The sequence below is a fragment of the Scyliorhinus torazame genome, chromosome 17 (genome assembly GCF_047496885.1).
Source record: "Scyliorhinus torazame isolate Kashiwa2021f chromosome 17, sScyTor2.1, whole genome shotgun sequence".
NCBI classification, from domain to species: Eukaryota; Metazoa; Chordata; class Chondrichthyes; order Carcharhiniformes; family Scyliorhinidae; genus Scyliorhinus; species Scyliorhinus torazame.
The window spans coordinates 166,549,478-166,572,619 of NC_092723.1; the positions used below are offsets into that span (position 1 = coordinate 166,549,478).

At 46.9% G+C, this 23,142-nt stretch overlaps 1 protein-coding gene across 1 annotated transcript in view; it reads left to right on the forward strand.

Moving 5' to 3' along the window:
- Nucleotides 1-22,154, forward strand: part of LOC140394377 (Na(+)/H(+) exchange regulatory cofactor NHE-RF2-like) — a 175,535-nt gene extending 153,381 nt beyond the window's left edge. Inside the window, exons 5-6 of the mRNA XM_072481582.1 lie at nucleotides 9,717-9,760; nucleotides 19,627-22,154. Of these exons, the coding sequence (XP_072337683.1) occupies nucleotides 9,717-9,760; nucleotides 19,627-19,785 (203 nt within the window). The 3' untranslated portion in view covers nucleotides 19,786-22,154. The remainder of the gene's footprint in view (nucleotides 1-9,716; nucleotides 9,761-19,626) is intronic.
- The last annotated feature ends 988 nt before the right edge of the window (nucleotides 22,155-23,142 follow it).

Sequence of the window (23,142 nt, forward strand, 5' to 3'; positions counted from 1 at the left end):
ACCTATCTATTTTAATCCACTTTTATTTGCACTGTTTGTTTTTTTAATTAGCTGTTCCCCATCAACAAAGGGGACACTTCTGTTCAGGTTTTTTGCTTCTTGATGATGGTATTGGGGGTGATGTTGCCGTACGTTAAGTACGACCAACAGAGAGTGCACCTGGAGGTGATACTCTTAATATGTTGCCCATTGTGCAGAAAATACTCAGCAGGTCAGGCAGCATCTGTGGAGAGAATGAATGTTTCAGGTTTCATCACTCCGTTCTGAATGACAGGTCATTAACCTGAAAGTAAAACCTCCTCCGCACCGTCCCAGAAACCCGCCTTAAACCCCCTCGGCTCCCCTCCAGGTGTTCCAGCCCCATCCTGCCTTCCTGTAACACTCAAACAGAATTTTTCTTGAGAGTGCGGCTTTCCGCCGATCCGCCAGAGAAGTTGGTGGGGGAAGGCATCCCTGCCAATGCCGGCTGTCCAGAACCACTTAACGCTCTGAGGATCATTTAATCCCTTACTGGGATGGAAGTCCTGCCTCGGGAGAGCTTGCCAGGCAGTCTGATAAGCTGGCAGCTCTGTAGTCCCAGAAGTGCCACTGGGAGCAGAGGCCACTGTCGATACTGCAAGCAGTCTCCAGACGTAAACTGCAGGGCACACAGGACCTGGGGAAGTCCGGGGTCTGGTGGTAGGGAGGTGAAATAATCTGGGGGGGGGCGAGCTGAGAGGGGTAGAGATCTTGATCTGAAGGGCAGCTGGAGTGGGGTGGTGGGGGCTGGGGCCCAGAACCTTTGTGCGATCTCGAAAGGGGGCCAGTAACCCCCCCCCCCCCACCTGAAGCCCAATCAGGGGATTCTCCCTCCACCCAGCACCCTACTACTTGCAAACCTGCTGGTGGTGGCCTGTAAAATTCTGTTGCTAATAAAAATCTGATTTCCGCTGAGCTTCGTGTCTCCTCTGAAGGACGGACAGACACCCCAGACATTGATCGTTGTTAAGGCTTCCGAGTGAGATTGCTACATCATGGACGGTTCCCAGTGGAAGCTGGATCAAGATGGCTTAAGCTCAACCATGGATTGTTCCTCCATCTTAATTGTTTATTGATCAGCCAGAAGAATGATTTCATTAGTGGGGAATAGAATTTGTTTCATTTGTTAACATATTGTCTGAAATGAGCTCATGGTGGGTTTTAGATGTGGTGTAAAGCGGTGTGGGGTTAATTGTTATTTCTCAGCACAGCACGTTGAGCCAATAAATAAATATATTTGAATAATTTCAAATAATTTATTCGAGTGACTTTTGTGCCTTTCTGGCTGAAACTAGGTCAATGTCCCATCACCCATGGCAAAAATCACAGCATCTTGCAGAAGGAGGCAATTTGGCCCATCAAGCTTGTACTGGCTCTTTGAAAGAGGGTGAGGGGATGGCAGATTTCCTTCCCTAAAGGACAATAGTAAAGCAGATAGATTTTTCCAACAATCGGCAATGGTTTTGTGGCCACCTTTACTCAGGCTAGCTTTTTAATTCTCGATTGATTATTTGAATTTAAGTTCCACAAGCTGCCATTGCAGAATTTGAACCTGCTGTCCCCTGGGCATTAGCCTAAGCATCTGGATTACTAGTACAGTGACATTAGGGGCTGCTTTAGCACAGTGGGCTAAATAGCTGGCTTGTAATGCAGAACAATGCCAGCAGCGTGGGTTCAATTCCCGTACTGGCCTCCCCGAACAGGCGACGGAATGTGGCGACTAGGGGCTTTCCACAGTAAGTTCATTGAAGCCTACTTGTGACAATAAGTGATTATTATTACTACCTCTGTCTCCCAGGAAAACCGCTGATGTTCTTCTGTGTGAATCACCTTTTATTGTGTTTAATTCTGACTCTGACCTGGCATTTGTTGACACGGCCACTGCTGTCTTTGGGCACATTCCATTTTTGTTGCATTAAGTTGCTGCTGTGTAGAAATGTCTTTTTTGAAGGAACTCAACTGCCTGACATCGGAAGGAGTTGGAGAAACAGAAGCAGTGCTTCTGGGAATCCTAACAGGATGCACCGCTTTCAAACCGCTGGGTCTGGAATTTGTAAATGTAAATTTGATGCTGTGCCCCGCAGTTGTCTAGAATGGAGTTGAGACTGTCCAAGGTTGCATCACTTTGGAACTTCCACCCTGGAGGCAAAATAGACTTTAGTCACATAGAGGACATGTTACTGAGGTCCTGGAGATGAAAGCAGTCATTGCTTCAGCACTGGGCACAGTGTTTTGCAACTTGAAAGAGTTGGGATTCAGTATAATATTTTTTTAAAGAATACATTAAAAAAAATATATATGTTTATTCAGATTTTTCCAACAAAACTTTTAACAACCCCCCCCCCCCATAACAAAAAGAAAAAAGAACACAAATACAACAATCGAAAATAATACCAAACTTATACATTGGGTTTCCCTCGTATATAGTAACCCCCCCCATATGACATTCAAAGGTACCCTTGGGGAAGCCCCCCCCCCCCCCCCACCCACCCAAATACCCCCCTCGAAAGAGATCCCCCCTCTCCCCCCACCCTTGGGTTGCTGCTGCTGCTGACCTCCTCCTAACGCTCCGCGAGATAGCCGAGGAACGGTTGCCACCGCCTGAAGAACCCCTGCGCAGACCCTCTCAAAGCAAACTTTATCGTCTCCAGCTTAATGAACCCTGCCATGTCATTTGTCCAGGCTACCACACTGGGGGGCTTTGCGTCTTTCCATAATAGCAAGATCCTTCGCCGGGCTACCAGGGACGCAAAGGCCAGAATACCGGCCTCTTTCGCCTCCTGCACTCCCGGCTCGTCCGTTACCCCAAATAGTGCCAACCCCCAACTCGGCTTGACCTGGACTTTCACCACCTTGGACATGGTCCTCGTGAAACCCCTCCAGAACCCATCCAGTGCCGGGCACGACCAGAACATGTGGACGTGATTTGCCGGGCTTCCCGAGCACCTCCCACACCTGTCCTCCACCCCAAAGAACCTACTCAACCTCGCCCCTGTCATATGCGCTCTGTGAGTAACCTTAAATTGTATTAGGCTGAGCCTGGAGGAAGAGGAATTAACCCTACTCAGGGCATCAGCCCACAGACCCTCATCTATCTCCTCCCCAAGCTCCTCCTCCCACTTGCCCTTTAACTCCTCTACCGAGGCCTCCTCCTCTTCTTTCATCTCCTGATAGATCGCCGAAACCGTGCCCTCTCCGACCCATACACCCAAAATCACCCTGTCCTGAGTCCCCTGTGCCGGGAGCAACGGGAATTCTCTCACCTGCCGCCTCACAAACGCCCTCACTTGCATATACCTGAATGCATTTCCCGGGGGTAACCCAAACTTCTCCTCCAGCGCCCTTAGGCTCACAAACGTCCCATCTATAAACAGGTCCCCCATTCTTCTAATCCCTGCCCGATGCCAGCTCCGAAACCCCCCATCCATCCTTCCCGGGACGAACCGATGGTTCTCCCGGATCGGGGACCACACCGAGGCTCCCATCTCGCCCCTATGCCGTCTCCACTGCCCCCAGATCTTCAACGTCGCCGCCACCACCGGACACGTGGTGTATCTTGTCGGCGACAGTGGCAGCGGTGCCGTCACCAGCGCCCTCAGGCTTGTGCCCCTGCAGGATGCCATCTCCAACCTCTTCCACGCTGCCCCCTCTCCCTCTATTACCCACTTTCGGATCATCGCCACGTTGGCTGCCCAATAAAAGCCGCACAGATTCGGCAGCGCCAGCCCTCCCCTGTCCCTGCTACGCTCCAGAAACACCCTCTTTACCCTCGGGGTGTTATTTGCCCACACGAAACCCATGATGCTCCTACCTACCCGTTTAAAAAAGGCCTTGGTAATCATAATAGGAAGTCACTGGAACACAAAGAGAAACCTCGGGAGGACCATCATTTTAACCGACTGTACCCTGCCCGCTAGCGAGAGTGGCAGCACATCCCATCTTTTGAAATCCTCCTCCATCTGCTCCACCAACCGTGTCAAATTGAGCTTGTGCAGGGCCCCCCCCAGCTTCCAGACACCTGGATCCCCAAGTACCGAAAGTTCCTTTCCGCCCTCTTCAATGGTAGGTCGTCTATCCCCTTTCCCTGGTCCCCTGGATGCACCACAAAAAGCTCACTTTTCCCTACGTTGAGCTTATAGCCCGAGAAGTCCCCAAACTCCCTTAGGATCCGCATGACCTCCGCCATCCCCTCTACTGGATCTGCCACACACAGCAACAGGTCGTCCGCATACAGCGACACCCGATGTTCCTCCCCCCCTCGGACCACTCCCCTTCATTTCCTGGACTCTCTTAGTGCCATGGCCAAAGGCTCAATTGCCAATGCAAACAACAAGGGGGACAGGGGGCACCCCTGCCTCGTCCCTCGGTACAGCCGAAAATACTCCGACCTCCGCCGATTCGTAGCCACACTCTCCACCGGGGCTCTATATAGCAGCCTGACCCAGCTGATGAACCCCTCCCATCAACCCAAACCTCCGCAACACTTCCCAAAGATACTCCCACTCCACCCAGTCGAAGGCCTTCTCCGCGTCCATAGCTGCCACTACCTCCACCTCTCCCTCCACCAATGGCATCAAAATCACGTTGAGGAGACTCCGCACATTAGTGTTTAACTGCCCTTTACAAATCCCGTCTGGTCCTCATGGATCACCCCCGGGACACAGTCCTCAATTCTCGTAGCCAGCACTTTTGCCAGCAACTTAGCATCCACATTGAGGAGCGAGATCGGTCTATACGACCCACATTGCAGTGGGTCCTTGTCCCGGTTCAGGATCAGAGAGATCAGCGTCCCGGACATTGTCGGGCCAGGGTCCCCGCTTCCTTTGCCTCATTGAAAGTCCTCACTAGCAACGGGCCTAGCAGATCCACATATTTCCTATAAAACTCTACCGGGAACCCACCTGGTCCCGGGGCCTTCCCCGCCTGCATGTTCCCCAATCCTTTAACCAGCTTCTCCAACCCAATTGGCGCCCCTAAACCAGCCACCTCCTGCTCCTCCACCCTCGGGAACCTCAGTTGATCCAAAAATCGTCGCATCCCCTCTTCCCCTGCTGGGGGCTCAGATCTGTACAACTTCTCATAGAAGTCCTTGAATACCTCATTTACTCTCACCGCACGCCGCACCTTATTCCCCCCGCTATCCTTAACTCCACCCATCTCCCTCGCTGCCTCCCTCCTATGAAGCTGGTGTGCCAGCATCCGGCTCGCCTTCTCCCCATACTCGTACGTCGCCCCCTGTGCTTTCCTCCACTGTGCCTCTGCTTTCCCTGTGGTCAACAGGTCAAACTCCGTCTGGAGACTTCGCCGCTCCCTGAGTAGTCCCTCCTCGGGGGCCTCTGCATATCTCCTGTCCACCCTTAAGATCTCCCCCACCAACCTCTCCCTCTCCCTGCCCCCTCTCTTCTCCCTGTGGGCCCTGATGGAGATCAACTCTCCCCTGACCACCACCTTCAACGCCTCCCAGACTACCCCACCTGCACCTCTCCATTGTCATTGGCCTCCAAATATCTCTCGATGCACTGTTGCTCTTTTTAACCTTAGTCTATTTGCTCTGAGTACGTCACCTTTGCTCATGAGTCGCCAGGTATCTTTATGATACCGCCACGTGGTTCAAGTTCAGGTTATGATTAATAATACAGCACACTGCTGAGTAAGGATTAAAACAACGGTCATTTATTATATACAACAAGCAATATTAATACCCTAACACTACTTTCTATATAATAAACCTATCACTACTGGCCAATACTTAACTTAGGAAGAGCCCACCACGTCAGGGAAACGAATGGCTTGTCCAATCAGATCTGGCCCGCGGGATTCAAAAGGCTGCTACAGGTCGGTGGCTAGGTGTCTCTACCGGATAGCGATCGCTGGATTCAAACTTACAGTGGCCGGTTGCTGTTCTTGCGAAGGTCTCGAGCAGGCGAAGATGAGAGAGAGAGAGATCTGAACTTGGACCCTCACTTTTATAGGGCCCAGGGGCTTCCCGCCTCCCGGGGCGGCCCTTGACCCTGAGTCCCAAGTGATTGGATCTGTCCCCAATCTCTGGGGTCGATGTGTCCAATGGTGAGGCGATGCCTCGATCGGGGGGTGGTCGCTCACCTGTCTTTGTTTTGGCCACTGCAGGCGCCAACAGGTCTGGCCCGGTATTCAATTGCTAACATGTTGCAATTGTTCCCGAGGATAGCCGATTTAACTGCAGATGTCTGGGTAGATGGGCTGCAAACAGTCCTGAATGCAACTACAAATACCTGGGTTGATGGGCTGTTGATAGCCCTGAGTATCGATCTGGGCTAACTTCCCAGAGCCGAATATGCAATACTGTCTGCAGCTGCCTGCTTGTGTCTTCTTAGCTGCTTTTCCCAGCAGTCTTTCGGGTTAGCCATTTTAAACTGGGTTTTGGCCAGATTAATCAGAACGCAGCCATTTTACGTGGCTACAGCACCCCCACACCCTCCCGCACACCACCTCATCCGCCAATAATCCCACATCAAGACGCCACAGCGGGCGCTGATCCCTCTCCTCTCCTAACTCCAGCTCCACCCAGTGCGGGGCGTGGTCCGAGATGGCTATGGCCGACTACTCCGTTCCCTCCACTTTCGGGATTAGCGCCCTACTCAAAACAAAAAAATCTATCCGGGAGTAGGCTCTATGTACATGGGAAAAGAATGAGAATTCCCTGGTCAGGGGCTTGGCAAACCTCCATGGATCCACTCCCCCCATCTGGTCCATCAACCCCCTAAGCACCTTGGCCGCAGCCGGCCTCTTCCCCATCTTGGATCTAGAGCGATCCAATGCTGGATCCAGCACCGTGTTGAAGTCCCCCCCCATTATCAAGCTTCCTACCTCCAGGTCCAGAATCCGACCCAGCATGCGCTTCATAAATCCAGCATCGTCCCAGTTCGGGGCGTATACGTTTACCAATACCACCCGCACCCCCTGCAACCTACCACTCACCATCACGTATCGACCTCCATTATCCACTACAATATTCTTTACTTCAAATGACACCCGCTTCCCCACCAGTATTGCAACCCCTCTGTTCTTCGCATCCAGCCCCGAGTGGAATACCTGTCCTACCCATCCCTTTCTCAGCCTGACCTGATCTGCCACCTTCAAATGTGTCTCCAGAAGCATGACCATGTCTGCCTTCAGTCCCTTTAAGTGCGCGATCACTCGGGCCCTCTTAACCAGCCCATTCAGGCCCCTCACATTCCAAGTTATCAGCCGGATTGGGGGGCTGCTCACCCCCCCCCCCCCCCCCGCCAACTAGTCATCTCCTTTTCTAGGCCAGTCACGTGCCTGTGCCTCCCGCACCCTCCAGTCCCCCAGACGGCGGACCCCCACCCCGACCACCTCTCTCCTATTTCCAGTTCCCCTTTGGCCAATGCAGCAGCAACCCTATACCCCCCCCCCCCCCCCCCCCCTCCGACCCCTACCTCCGTCCTTCCCTAGCGCGGGAAAGAGCCCGCACTTTCCTGAGCCGGCCCCGCCCCCTCTTCCGCAGATCCTTTTGCGGCCTTATCTCAATTCCCCATCCCTGGGCCTCAACTCCCTCCAACACCGACGCCCACACTCTCCCACAGTCTCCCCATCAAATCTCTTCACCCATCCCCATCCAGCACCCAACCAAGGGAACATTCTCTATACGTAGTTAAAACCATATATACAGCAGACATCCCCCCCCCCCCCACAACAACAAACCCTCAATTTGAGTCCAACTTTTCAGTTTGTATAAAGGTCCAAGCCTCCTCGGGCGTTTCAAAAGAGTGGTGCCGATCCTGGAATGTGACCCACAATCGCGCTGGCTGCAGCATACCGAACTTCACCCCCTTCCGATGGAGCACCGCCTTAGCCTGATTAAAGACAGCTCTCTTCTTGGCCACCTCTGCACTCCAGCCCTGGTAGATTCGGATCTCCGTGTTCTCCTACCTGCTGCTCCGCTCTTTCTTGGCCCATCTCAAGACATACCCTCTGTCCATAAAGCGGTGAAACCTCACCACTACAGCCCTTGGCGGCTCGTTGGCTTGGGTCTCCTTGCCAGGACCCGGTGAGCCCCATCTAGCTCCAGATGCCTCGGGAAGGCTCCCGCGCCCATCAGCGAATTGAGCACGTGCTCACATATGCCCCGGCATCGGGCCCCTCCACTCCTTCAGGGAGACCCAGAATCCGAAGATTCTTCCTCCTCGACCTATTCTCCAGGTCCTCAAATCTTTCTGCCCACCTCTTGTGCAGCGCCTCGTGCGCCTCCACCTTCACCACCAGACCCAAGATCTCGTCCTCGTTCTCTGAGGCTTTTTGCCGCACCTCTCGGATCGCCACCCCTTGGGCCTTCTGGGTCTCCACTAGCTTCTCAATCGCCGCCTTCATTGGCGCCAGCATTTCTGTCTTCAGCTCCTCAAAGAAGCGTTTAAGAAACTCCTGCTGCTCCTGCGACCACTGCGCCCACGCTGCTTGGTCTCCACCCGCCGCCATCTTGCTTTTTCTCCCTCTCACATTTCGCTGCTCCTAGATCCCTTTTTTCACCGCTCCACTCCTGGTCCAATCCATATACTGTTGGGGGGACCTTGCTGTCACCTTCCCACACTGGAAGCCGTCGAACAAGTGCCGTTGGGGCCCCTCTTGAGAGCCCAAAAGTCCGTTCCCGGCGGGAGATGCCGAACGTGCGACCTATCCAGGCAAGGCCGCAACTGGAAGTCCTAAAGAATACATTTTTAGTTAAACTGGTTACTGCGTTGTAATTGGAAACTGGGCAGTATGTGTCATAATTCACAGAGCCTGTTGCATCATGCCACTTGCTAAGAGCTGGATGTGAGTAGTTACTGACCTTGGGTGAAGCAATTAAATCTGCCCTCTGTGAGGTAATATTTAAGCCAGGGCTTTCGAGTAGTTGGGTTATCAAACTCTGCAGCTTCCACGCAGTGCCCACAATAATGTTCCAGTGATGCGTGTTGCCAATGTTTGTTTGTTTGCTCTGATGATCATCATGACCACTGTTGGCATGACCCACTATATCGGAGAGATTGAATTCAATTTCACAACTTGCCGCAGTGAGATTTGAACTTGCGGAGGTTGAATTTTGGAGTTTGCCCAATTTCCCACTGAAGTTGCAGTATGATTGGGGAACGCCCAGGGATTTCCACCCTCTTTAATATTGGGGATATGGTGGTGCAGTGGTAATGTCACCAGAGTAGTAATCCAGAGGCCCAATCTGATGCTCTGGAATCATGGGTTCAAATCCCACCACAGCAACTGGTGGAATTGAAATTCAATTAATGAAATCTGGAATATAATGCTAGCCTCAGTAATGATGTCTGTGATGACTGTCATTGGTTATCTTTAAAAAATCATCTAGTTCACTAATGTTCTTTAGGGAAGGAAATCTGCCATCCTTATCTGGTCTGGCCTGGCCTACATGACTCGGAAATGGCCAAGCAAACCATTCAGTTCAAGGATGATCAGGAATGGGCAACAAATGCCAGAGAAACCCTCATCCATGAAATAATAAAGAACATTTATGCTGCTAGTCCAATACCACAATCAAAATTGTCTTCCTCTTTAGTGAATGAATGTCAGCTGGTCTCGTGTGGTAACAATTCATGAAATCTGTGTGGATTAGTGCATGGAGTACTTTGGAAGATCACTCGTGTTTGAGAATTTTCTGATGTTCCATTTTTTTTTTGTGTTCTCCCTTTCAGGGCTTTTGCCACAACCACTGGCAAATGGATCTCCAAGAACTCCGGTGAGTAATGACTGACGGATTGTTAGGATGTCTGATGCCAGGGGGCAACGAAATTCTAATTCCACAGTCTGAATATTGTGGATGAAAAAATTCTTCTGCGGCTCTGTCCCTTCCATTTTAAATCCAGAAAATGTTCTCGCGTAGGGGGTGCACAGAAAAAGGCCATTCGGCCCACCTGGCTCTTGCCCTTCTTAAGGTCCTTTCCATCTAACTCTATCAGCATAACCTCTATTCTCTCCTTCCCCATATACTTGTCTAGCATCCCCCTTAAATACATTTGCTTTAACCATTCTCTGTGATTCCACATTCCCATTGCTCTCTGGGTAAAGAATTCCTTACCCAATTTCTTCGGATTTTTTAAATATGATGCCCTCAGTTTTGCCCACAATTGGAAATTTTATCTCTCCTCTTTAAAAAAAAAATCCCTCAATAATTTTACTTCCTCTAGGTCACCCCTCGGCTATAGATTTCAATAAAGCACCCATAATCATAGAAGTATTCGGAGATTGTTCATCGTGGGATAGTGTGCAGTACTTTCAAAGAGAGCACCATTCAGAAGTGGCTTGTATGGAGGGGGTCAGGTAATGACATGGTTTCATCATCACCATAACATCTAGAACTTTCCTACGGTAGCCACATGATGCCATCTTCAAAACTAAATGTGGGGAGGGTAAAATTTTGACTTTGTCTGAAGGTAAAATAGATGCTTTTTAATGCCAGGCAATAGAAATGGACATGGGGAGAGTTGGATAACAGGTGGTTGAATCCATCTCCACCTTTCATCATCCAAAATCAAAATTACAATTTGCAAAATTACAAGCAAAATTTCCATTCTAGATCCCATGTACTTGATTGCAAATGTCTTGCTAAGCCATGCACTAAGTGGAATTTAGTTGCTGTGATGGCCTGAGTCAGGAAGATCAGGCAAGTCAGGCACTTTAATGTTGAGCGCAGGTGTAATAATCCGCCACTAATGGCCACTCCGAGAAAGTTACAGGCCATTGCCAGAAGTGGGATAAAATAGAGTTTTGAAATCTTGGAAATGCTGCAGGGGAGATGCAGGTCAGAATGGTGCACACAAATATTCAACTCTGCAAAAAAGGACAAGGAAAAGCAAACACATAACCAAAGGCTGCAGGGGAAATATTGGATGAGGGAACATGGTAGTAAACTTTCTACTCCCAGCTCCAGGAAATAAAAGACAATATGGGCAGAACTGGCAATGTTTCCACTTGCAACTGGTAAATTAACAAGCCAGAACTGATGACAGTCACACTTCTAACACTACTGGGGTTGAACTACTACAAATTGTATACCGCCCCAAATCTAACTGATAAGCAAAGAAACCGGATGGCAGAGATTGTGAAAGCCTTGAACGAACGCTTTGAATCCAAATTGAACACAACTTATGAACACTATGTATTCAATATTAGAGCTCAAGGGGACATTGAACAGTATGTGACTGCAGTAACACAGCTTGCAGAATCATGCGAATTCGGACAGGTAAATGATGATCTGATGGAAGATGGAATACGAGACCCCCTCGGTGAGAGAAATTCTACAGAAAGATGGGAAACTTGCACTCAGGAAAATTATAGTGGTGTAGAAATACGGATCTTGTAAAACATCAGTTCGGACACCATATATGGAAGAGCACACCAGAGATACAGGGCCTAAAGAGCAGAGCAATCACAGGCCGAGGGCAGGGTGTAAATATTGTGGAAGACATCATACAAAGTGTTAGGATACTGGGCCAAACCCCAACTTTTGTTAGGACACCAGATGGGAATCCCAAACAATTTTTCAATTTGTAAACACTGTGAGGAAAGGATGCTTCACCCAGGAGTGATGGCTCTGACTAATGTGTATCTTTTATGTTAAAACAAACTTTAATTTAAACACAGAATTAACCACTTTAATGTCCAATGAATAGCTTTAACAATTATCAGTTAAACAGTTCTTAAACCTACACCTGCCACTATTTCCAGTGCAACCCAATACAGTTCAAATGCCACTTTTATAAATAAAGTTAACAAAACACATTACTTGCTTATCTGTGGAGAGACTTTTGGAGAGAAATCTTTTTGGGGCAGATCCAGTGTACTTCTCAACTTAACAGCATTTGGCGAAACTGCTGTAAAATCCTACAACAAGACTACAAAACTATAGACAGCCCTGGCTCTTCCCATTAATTACATCATTTGTATCCCACTATGTTCCATGACCAGCTAGGACTAAATACAATCCTTCATAAATTATCTACTCTCCAGGGAATCTCCAGCAATCACAACATTATTCCATTAGTCCTTTATCTTTCACTAAGGTGTGGTTAAAATGAATGATTACCTCACCTTTTATGACTCATAATTAGTAGACACATTGCCTGTATGTATTTTAAACCAGGGTCTTTAATAACATTACTGAAACAGAATATAATATATAACAATTTCTCCATTCATCATGAAAGGAAGAGAAGGATTGCCCAGTGTGGGGAAAGCAGTGTTTTAACTGCAAGAAGCGGATTAATTTTACATCCGTGCTTTGCTTGAAAGAATCAAAATAAGTCTATACAGATGAGAGATATCAACAGAAGAGTGTGATGAAGCATTATACAACAGGTTGGGCCAGTCATGTCTACAGGTGATAAGTGGTTTGTGACTGTTACAATGATAACCGCAAGAGAGTTTCAAGTAAACCAATTATGATGACCGCAGGAGAGTTTCGAGAGAACCAAGAAGCATCAGATGGACATTAATGCAACATCATGGCCTTCGCAGACCTGTGAAAAGTGGCTCAACATGGTGATCCAGCAATGAGGCCCTCAAAAGTAAGGTTGAGGCCATATGATGGCACGATATTCACACCGGGAAGATAAATTAGTCAGAGAGCCCAATGCAGCTTGAGTTCCAGATCATAGCTGCGGTACAACCACTAATCATCTCAGCTGAAGCAAGTTTAAAGCTTGAACCAGTAACCCTGAATGTGCCAACAGAGGTTTGGAACCTGTCGGAGCGCACACCACCATTGACTGCTGAACAGAGGAAGACAAAGATGTGTTTCCAGGATCTACCCGGAGACTATCATATCAAAGTAGATGAAAGTATAGAGCTGAGAAGTGTTCCAGCTGCCCTCAAGCATAAAAATAACAAGATAGAGCTGGAAATTTTTTTTTTAAAATTAATAATCTTTATTGTCACAAGTAGGCTTCCATTAACACTGCAATGAAGTTACTGTGAAAATCCCCGAGTTGCCACATTCCGGTGCCCGTTCGGATACACAGAGGGAGCATTCAGAATGTCCAAATTACCTAATAGCATGTCTTTCGGGACTTGTAGGAGGAACCGGAGCACCCGGAGGAAACCCACACAGACACAGGGAGAACGTTCAGACTCCGCAGACGTTGACACAAGCCGGGAATCGAACCTGGGACCCTGGCGCTGTGAAGCAACAGTGCTAACCATGGGATCAGGAGCATGAAACAACCTGTAAAGCTGCAAGTATGGCTCGACCAAAGGATCTAAATGAAGTGCTGAAGAGATCTCTTTACCCCATGCCAGCCATTGAAGGAGTTTTGCTGCAATTTGCCATAGCAAAGATTTTTACCCTGAAGGATGGTTACTGGCAAGTGAAGCTGGATGAAAGCAGCAACTTTCTAACTACATTCTATATGCCGATCGCGAGATTCAGAAGGTTGCACATAATATCTGGTATATCCACGGTTCCCGAAGAGTGTCATCGCAGACAGCACGAGATCTTCCCAGAGTAGAAGCCATAGTGGATGATCTATTTGTCTACGGATGTGCAGACACAATGGAAGAAGCCATAGCTGACCATGATCGGAATTCAATACGACTGCGAGAGCAAGCTCGTCAAATGAACCTCTAGTTGAAGAAGAAAAGAATTGTAATTGAAGATGCCTGAAATCAAGTACATAGGTCCTGTGCTGAGAGTAAAAGGCCTTTGGATGCATCTTGACAAAGTGAGAGCTGGAGAAACGATGAACAGATGTGAAAGCAAGATATCTGCCATCGCAAGCTCACCGCCAAGCATGTGCAGTGGAATCAAATGATTAGTGACAACAATGCTCAGGTACTTTGACTTCAGTGTTGAAGCCACTTGTAACATCATGCAAATGAGCTAGGTGTTGGAGCAACCCTAATGCAGCAAGGGCAATGAGTTGTATTTGCCTCCACAGCATCAATGCAAATGGAACGACGCTACACCCCGATCCAGAAAGCGTGCCTGACTATTTCTTTTGCTTGTGAGCATTGTAGGAGTCTTGGGAAAATAGGTACAGGAGGAGGCCAATCAGCCCATCGAGCCTGCTCTGCCATTCAGTCCAATCACCTCAATGCCTTTCACACCCATTATTCCCATAGCCATCTAAGTTATTATTAATCCAAAACCTATCAATCTCTGCTTTAAACAACTGAACTTCCACAGCTCTCTGGGTCAGAGAATTCCATAGATTCACAATCCTCAGTGTAAAATATTTCTCTTCATCTCACTCCTAAGTGGCTCCCCCCCCCCCCCCCCCCCCCTTAATTTTGAACTTGTGAACCCTGGTTCTCAGCTTCCCAAACAAGGAAACATCTTACCTGCACCTATTCTGTCTATTCCTTTTGAGTATTTTGTAGGTTTCAATGAGATGACCTCTCACTCTTCAAATAGAGAAATTAGATCCAGTTTGCCCAATTTCTCTTCGTAAGACAGTCCCACCATCCCCGGAACATCAATACCTGCTTGGCAGAGTCAAAGTAACAGTGCAGCCACTTCAAAGCATTTTTCTCAAACTGCTCCAAAGTGTCTGCAAAGAATGCTACTTCGTTTGCAGACATATCATCTAAACACATGACATACAAGCAAGGGAAACAGTTATACATCGCAGACATGCTGTTGCGAGTAGCACTCTCCATGAAGAAAGTTTGGTGGGGGGTGTGGGCTGACACAGTGGTTAGCACTGCTGTCTCCACAGTGCCAGGAACCCCGGATTCAATTCCGACCTTGGGTGACTGTGTGGAATTTGCAGGTTGTCCCCGTGTCTTGGTGGGTTTCTTCCGGGTGCTCCGGTTTCCACCCACAGTCCAAAGTTGTGCACATTAGGTGAATTGACCATGCTAAATTGCCCCTTGGTGTCCAGGGATGTGCAGGTTAGGTGGGGTTACAGGAATAGGGCATAAGTAGGGTGCTCTTTCAGAGGGTTGGTGCAGACTCAATGAGTCGAATGGCCTCCTTCTGTACTGTAGGGATTCTATGAACCGAATGTGAAACCCTCCAGATTGAACATTAAGCAGCAGCACAATATGATCTTGAATCATCAACCTGGCAGAGGCATTGAATCTGGCAGACTAGCCTTGTTCCAAACTGCCCAACAAGATGTAACTTACCCAAGTGCTATAAGAAGTAGTAGTAAAAGGATGGCCTGTGAACATCGTTATCCCCAAGGAGAAAGCCATCAAGGAAGTAAACTGAGAGCAAGGAAGGTGAGAGAGAAGTGCTCTGCAGATCAAATGTGAGCAATGAAATTAAGGACCATGTTGGCCAGTGAGGTGCCTGGAACAATTACAAGTTAAACAAGCTATATAGCCTCTGATGACGCATGACATCCCAAACAGGCTATGAATCCCAGACAGGCAGCACAGTAGCCTAGTGGTTAGCACAGTTGCTTCACAGTTCCAGGGTCCCAAGTTCGATTCCTGGCTGGGTCACTGTCTCTGTGGAGTCTGCATGTTCTCCCATTGTCTGCGTATGTTTCCTTCGGGTGCTCCAGTTTCATCCCACAGTCCAAAGATGTGCGGGTTAGGTGCATTGGCCATGCTAAATTGCCCTTAGTGTCCAAAAAGGTTAAGTGGGGGTTACTGGGTTATGGGCATAGGGTAGATACATGGGCTTGAGTAGGGTGCTCTTTGTAAGGGCCAGTGCAGACTCGATGAGCCAAATGGCCTCCTTCTGCACTGTAAATTCCATGATCTATGAATGAAGCTAGGAGTAGACCTCTCTCAGGAACCCATTTATCTCATCATTGTGGTCTACTATTCTGACTGCTGGATGGTATATCAGCTGACTTCAGTGACAGAAGAAATAGTAGAAGGCCTCAAAGCACATTATAGTTGTTACAGCATTCCAGACATTGTGATGAGTGACAATGGCCCTCAGTTCACGAGTGAAGAATTCAGGAGTTTCGCAAAGGATTGGGAAATGCACATCATCTCTGCACTCTCCCCAGTTAAATGGAAAGGCTGAGACAGCAGCAAAATATGCCAAAGGAATCATCGATATCGAGCGAATCTAGCACAGACGTATACAAGGCAATCCTTGAGTGGAGTACTAGCCTGACTATGGAAAGTAGCCCAGTTCAAAGACTAATGTGTCACAAACAAGCCATTCTTCAATAGCAAAAAAAGCTACTGAAGCAGAGGCGGACTTGCATGAAACACACAGCGCTGCAACGCGAGGCTAAAGTCAATGTGGGGTCCTCTACAGAGAGGTGACTGTTGTGGTGGGAACACCATGGGAGCACCAATAACAGCCTTTTACAGATGGGATCATTCTTAGCAGGCAATACAAAACAACATTGGGCTCTGATTGTGGACTTCCCTTTATAGCAGGAAAACAGTTTGCTCAATGTTGAAAGGTGGTGGAGACTTCGAGCCGTTCAGACAAACATCTCTAACGTTTCTGAGTGAACAGAAGCCAGGATTCTGACATTCGGCTCGGCTGGTAACCTGAGGCAAAAATAATGCCGATGACCTAACATCAGGGTGCAATCCTGCGAAGCCTTCAGCGAGGCGTGGAGGTGATGCTGGCCCACAGTTATCAAGGGAAGCAGTGGGGCGACTTTCAACCTCCAGGCCAGGGCTGAGGGGGTCGGGCAACCAAACAAGGAACAGAGGCCAGGCCAGATAAAGCCAGCGGCAACCAGCCAGCGGCACACCCGCGGTCGTCGAGGCTCCAGGCCCAGCCACCCCAGCGAGATCAGAGAGGTAAGCAGTCGGCAGGTGGGGAGGCCAGGCGTTGTAGTTTTCAGGGAGCAGTGGCCAGTGGGGTGACTTGACCAGGTGGAAACTGGAGTGGTGAAGGTGAAAGAGCAGAGGCTAGACCAGATAGCCAGCAGCCAGCGAGAGGCACACGGTCATCGAGGCTCAAGCCACCCAAGCCGAGAGGTGTGGTGTGAAGACCAGGCAGGCGCCGTCACTGTGATTTTCGGGAAGCAGTGGCGTGACTCGACCAGAGCCAGAAGTCAGGCTAAGTGAGAGGGCTGGGTGGCTACTGGACTGGGAGGGCGAGAGAGCAGATGCCAGGCCAGATATCCAGCAGCAGCAAGCCAGGAGCACATGCGGTCCTTGATTCATTTAAATATATGTTCACTGGATTCACCCGGCGCCTAGGGCACTGTTTAGAACAGATCCACACGATCGTGGACAAGTCTTAATGGTAACTAGGGCGGGTCTCCCAGGTCATTAGAGACCTCCGGGTGGTTGGGACAGGACAGGGTGATATCCTGACACTCACTGTGGACAGGGGAGTACCCTGGCACTCCCTTTGGTGTGGCCACCTTTACATTGCCACCCAGACACCCTGGCACTGCTACCCTTGCACTGTCACATTGCCACAGCTCCAGGAGTGTGGCCTGGGGGGGGGAGGGGTTTCCAACAGTCCTCCCATCGGAAAGTTTGGGTAGGTGAGGGTGGTCCCTAAATCGAATGCTCATGTAGGACCAAGAATTGACTAGATATAGTTTGTAGGTCGGAAGGGCCAAGATCTACTATGTGAGTCCTCGGCCATCGAGACATGCTGGATCTTCAATAGCGGGGGATTATGATGAGTGCCTTGGCTAGCAAATAGTGCTATATATTTCTAAACACCATGCAACATTTTTCTGCACAAAAGGTGCCCGTATAAATGCAGGTTTTTGTTGCACACGTGTTAATATTTCTTACCTATTTTTGCAGCTCAGTTTTAACAATGTTAAATTGCTGACCAATTGGATTTATGGGGATCATATTTTAGACTTGTTGCATTAAGTGCCACCAATTGTACAAAGAGACAACTGTGTAATTGCGAATAGCAGCACAGATAAATTGTTGTTGTACCAATGCTATCCAAATGTTCTGTTTCTGTGAAAAGCAAATACAGTTTTGCCTGTGAACACACTTCTGGGGGTGCAAATCTTGCAAAGCTGGTGAATCTTGCCAAATTGCAATACAGCACAATTTAATTGTGCCTAACGGTAACTCCTTTGCTACTTACTGGAATGAAAGTTTGCTAATCGCTCATCTCCTGAGTGGACGTTGGGCATGAGGAGAGCAAGCAGTAAATGTGCGCTGCTCCGCACTTGCAGTGACCTAATTAATTTGGATCAGTCAGAGAGAAAAGAGTACCCCTTGCCTGAAGATAAATGAGACTAAAGTGAATTATCCGGCATTGGCTGACAGCAGGGCTATCAATTTTCCTGAGGGAAAATTTACCTAATTCAAAATGAATTCATTCCACATGGCAGAAAGCGATGGAATGTTGACCTGTGAAGGATTCCAGTCTTTCAAAAGGGCAAATGAGGAGCACTAATCATTGCGGTCGACTGCACCAGGCTATATACAGCCTCTCTGAGCGCTCATATACAACTAATGCAGGTGACAGATAATGGCATGCATGTCATTTTAGGCTCTTGTGATGTGTACCTGTTACAGAGCACACCATCACTTTCAGATTTAGAGTTTTAATTTGATCTTATTTATTCCTCTACAAATTACTGGAGAATCCTCTTGCTCACTATAATGAGTTAAAATGTACTGGCTTTGACATTATTTTCTTGATTTAGCAGTTGGCCGAAAGGAATTATTTTGAACTTTCTAGCAAGGTGAGATACAATGAGGGCGCATGTTTGCTGAAACGAGACTGTAATTAAAAACCCAGTTCCCCACAAATTAGAGCAAGCTTAATTGTAGGGCTTGGTATTCTTCAGCTCTTTGGGGGTGTTTCATATTGTATCGAGAGCGGTGATTATTTCTAAGAGTATCTCGCGTTTTCTTCACATGGCTGCACGCAAAGGTCTAATCAGACCTTTAAATGAAATTTATTTAGTTAAATTATAGGAATTATAATCTAAGGAGACTCTAATAATATGAATTGGATTGCAGAAGCATCCCAATTTAAAAAAAACATAAATGCTCTTGTGATATGAATACAATTGGAGCAGTGCCCTAATTAAAGTTGCAAAGCCAGGTTCTGTTTTGAAGCAGCTTACTTCCATGAATAGCATCAAAATTAGAAACCTGGATCCTAGGGCATTTGAATTAAAACTTACTTTCAGAGTAGAATTTTACAATCTACTTATTCAACTGCACGATATGTAGAATTTGCAGCACAGACATGGACGTTGCGTGGAATATAATGTCCAGTGAGTCATCTCCTACCTCTCATCGGCTCCCTCCATCAACATGTCCTTCTAATGCTTTCTCCCAAGTGTTTATCTAGCCTCCTCTTAAATGCACCTACGCTACTCCACTCCACCACACCCTGTGGTAGCTTGTTCCACATTCGAACCACTCTCTACTTAACATGTTTCTCCTGAATTCCCTATTGGATTTATTAGTGACTACCCCTCATTTTGGACATGCCTATGCTATTCAAAATTTTAGAGATGTCTTTCATGTCACTCACTGCCACCAGCCTTTTCTTTGCCAATCAGTTAGACCGGTTATTGCTCTCTTTTTTTTAAAATGTGTGTGTATTCATAAGTTCATAAGATATCGGAGCAGAATTAAGCCATTTGGCCCATTGAGTCTGCTCCGCCATTCTATCATGGCTATGTACCTTTTAACTATATTCCTATTTATTTTCTCTACCATTTTTCTGAACCCATGCAGATGAAAGAAGACCTAGACAATGATCCATTTGCAGAGAGCGGATTGAATTTAAGTCCCACAGCGGCTGAAACCAGAGAGAAAATGCAAGCGAAACGCAAGAACAAGAGGGCCCCTCCGATGGACTGGAACAAGAAGCATGAAATTTTCAGCAACTTTTAAGCTGAATGGATTGTCCCATTTGAACTCTTTGGTTTCCCCTGACCTCCAGGCAGAGTTAACATCCTCACTCCATTGATATTTGTTTCTTCAGCGCCTCAAATGGCAGAGGATTAAAAAGAAAATACCCGTTAATATGATCATTAAAAGACTGTGACCAAAGCTTTACCTTTTTACATGCCAGCTGCTTATTTGCTTTATGCTTAAGGTATATCTTGCATATGATTTGTCGTAGCGCAGTTTTAATCGTGCTAGCGAACAGATGAGATGCTTTCCACCAGCTTTTTGTGTTTGTTGCTTAATTTTTTTTTTTTAAACTTGAGCTGAGAATTAACTTGAGCTGAGTTTTGATAGTGCAACCAGCCTTCATTACAGGACAGAGTAACTGGATTATGTCGACAAGAATCGTGTGAGACTTGCTTGGCCTAATAACCTACAGGCTAATAACCTACAGGCTACCAATGCCTCCATTTGAGCACCATGTCTCGTACGTATTTCCAGAGCTGCCTGGCTAAAAATGTCTTAGCTTACCTGGTCTTGTCTTTTGACGCTCTCGTGGGTTTCACCAGATGGTGTGTGAAATGCAAAGTCTTATCGAATTTGGTGGCAATTACAAAAGTGAGATGGGTAAAGAGGGGAGGCAAGGGCAGGCGCAATCTTCCTGAGCATTACAGCCTCAGTGTAAGACACTATATAGAGGAACCATTTTACTGCGCATCAGATGGTTTGATTTCTTTTTGTATGCTAACTGCTGTTTTAAGCAGCGTTGAAAATATTTTTACATTCCCCGCCCCTCCACCTCCACCCCCACCAATCTTGCAACATCTTCACCAGATTTATATTGATAGTAATGAGTTACTTCAAGCAGTAAAATTTGAGAGCTAATTATGGAGATTAAATATTGGCTTCTCGCACATTGGCACATCACTGTTTTAAGTTGGCGAGAGAGGGGAAGTACATTTTAATGCTGTCACTGGGTAGCTATAAATAAACACATGCTTCACAATGCATTTAAATTGACTGACAGTACAGAATCGACTGACAGTACAAAAATAAGAAGAAATCTTAAGTTTTAGCGACAAAAGTGTAATATCAGTGGCGCTGACCAAACACTGACATTCGGTCAGCATTCGGGTTGGTACTCTTTATTAAGTATAGTAATGCAATCTGTTTAAACACAGTATTCTGAGGCTCCCTTACAGGAGCACTAAGGAGGTTGAAGGGATTTGGGGGGAAAAATGGGGTGTGATTATCAAAGGTGGATTTCCTGTATTGCTTGAGGATTGTAAAGGGTAGTGGACTAGTACGTTTTGAGGACGCTCTAGATTCTGAGCAGCTCCTGTTTGTATTCATTTTCCCTAGATTCCCTTTTAATACTTTCCAGCCCAGAATTCTGCAAGTAAAATGGTTAATTTTCTTATTTGACCTGCTGGTTCTGGACGCAGCAGGCTGCAATTCTTGGATAATATATTTTTGTCGCTAGCGTCAACTCTTAACGTATCCCTCCTGCAATGCACAGTGGCTCTTTCCAACTTTGTATACTTTAATGAACCGTATTCACACAAGGCCAAAATCGAGGTGCCACATTTTGAATAGCCTCCTACGTATTCAAGGTATAAAATAACTAGAAGCAATACATAGGGGGCTAACGGTGGAGTCTGTAACACTGTTTGGGGTTCACGTGGATCTTGTAAGTTTTGGATTGAAACATGCACGAACTTTCAACAAATCTTTGATATATAAAACCCAGAAAATGCTGGAAACGTTCGGGTCAGGGGTCATTTGTGGTAGAGAAACTGAGTTCGCATTTCAGGTCGACGACTTTACGCTGGAACACTTCATTCAATTCTGCCGATCGATCACGATGAACTCTGTACCTCTCTCCAGAGGCGCTGTCTGATCTAATGGGTGTTTTCCAGCATTTTCTTTTAATGTTTATTTTTAATTTCCAGCATCCACGAGATTTTTATTTTGATGTACTACTAGTTTGAAGTGCTGGAAAGAATAGGGCTTGAAAAATTGAAGTATCTGTAAAGAAAAGGAAAGATGATTGTGGGCAGTAGCCAGCAGCGAGAGGTGGAATGTGTTAATCAGCATGACAACCATCTATGTGGATAGAAACTGAATAATCTTTGCTTTCTAGCTGAATACTTTGCAGTCAATAATGCAAGATAAATAGCTACTTGAAGGAAAGCACGTAAACCTTTATATAAACGGGCAAATTTCTGATACCAGTGATTTGTGCAGTCGTTACACCTTCTACTTCTGAGAATCTAGTTTGAAAATATCATAAGCACATTTCAGTAACTTGTATAATACTCTGTCTTTTGTGTATACTGTATATTGTTAATAAATGTATTTCAGCATGACAACGTTGACTACTTTTGGCTCATTGAATTGTTTTTCCGACGAAAAAGTCTTTTTATCGTCCCCTGTCAGGTGTGATCCTGACAATAGCTTGCATTTATATCGAGCCTTTAATAAAACTGTAATAAAGCAAACTCCCAAGGCTGGAATTGAACCCGGGTCCCTGGTGCTGTGATGCAGTGGTGCTAGCCACTGTGCTACCCACTGGATTTGTTTGTGTTTGCAATTTGTATAGTAAGAGGAGGAGGTTGAGAAATCCAGAAACAATGTCCCCGACTACTTGTGATGATTTTACAGCAAAGTAAATGTTTGTTAAGAATTAGAAAAAACAATGAAATGAAATAGAATGGCAATTAAAGTAAGGCAATGGCTTCACACACTGAAACCTTTAAACAGTCCTTAATGTAACTGCTTCCAGAGCTAACCTCCCTAAATCTATTCATCAACACCGGTTTAAGATCTATAAAAATCCAGTAAATTTTAGCACACATTTTCTTTTTGCCGTTGCTCTGGGGCTAACCAGCAGTTGGCCATTCAAACGTGGCTTCGTTCACCCTGACTACTGGAGTTAACCAATTGTTCCTGCTATTGGCTGTGATCTAAAACCGCTCCCTTCATAAGTTTCATTATCCACTTAAATCAGCACCACCTTATTATGCACATGCTCTCTCTCGCCTGAGGAATTTCCTCCTCCAGGATTTCACCTGAGGAAGGAGCAGTGCTTCGAAAGCTAGTGATTTGAAACAAACCTGTTGGACTGTAACCTGCTGTTGTAAGACTTTTTACTGTGCTCACCCCAGTCCAACGCTGGCATCTCCACATCATGGCTATCTCTCTCCATCCACCCCTTCCCATCCTTCGGACCCCATGATTTCTAACCCCAGCCCTTGCCATGTACACAACATACCCAGTGACCTATTTGCCATTAGAATATTCTGATATCTTAATGTCACCCTCCATTTTATCCCCATTTACATTCCCTTTCTGTTCATG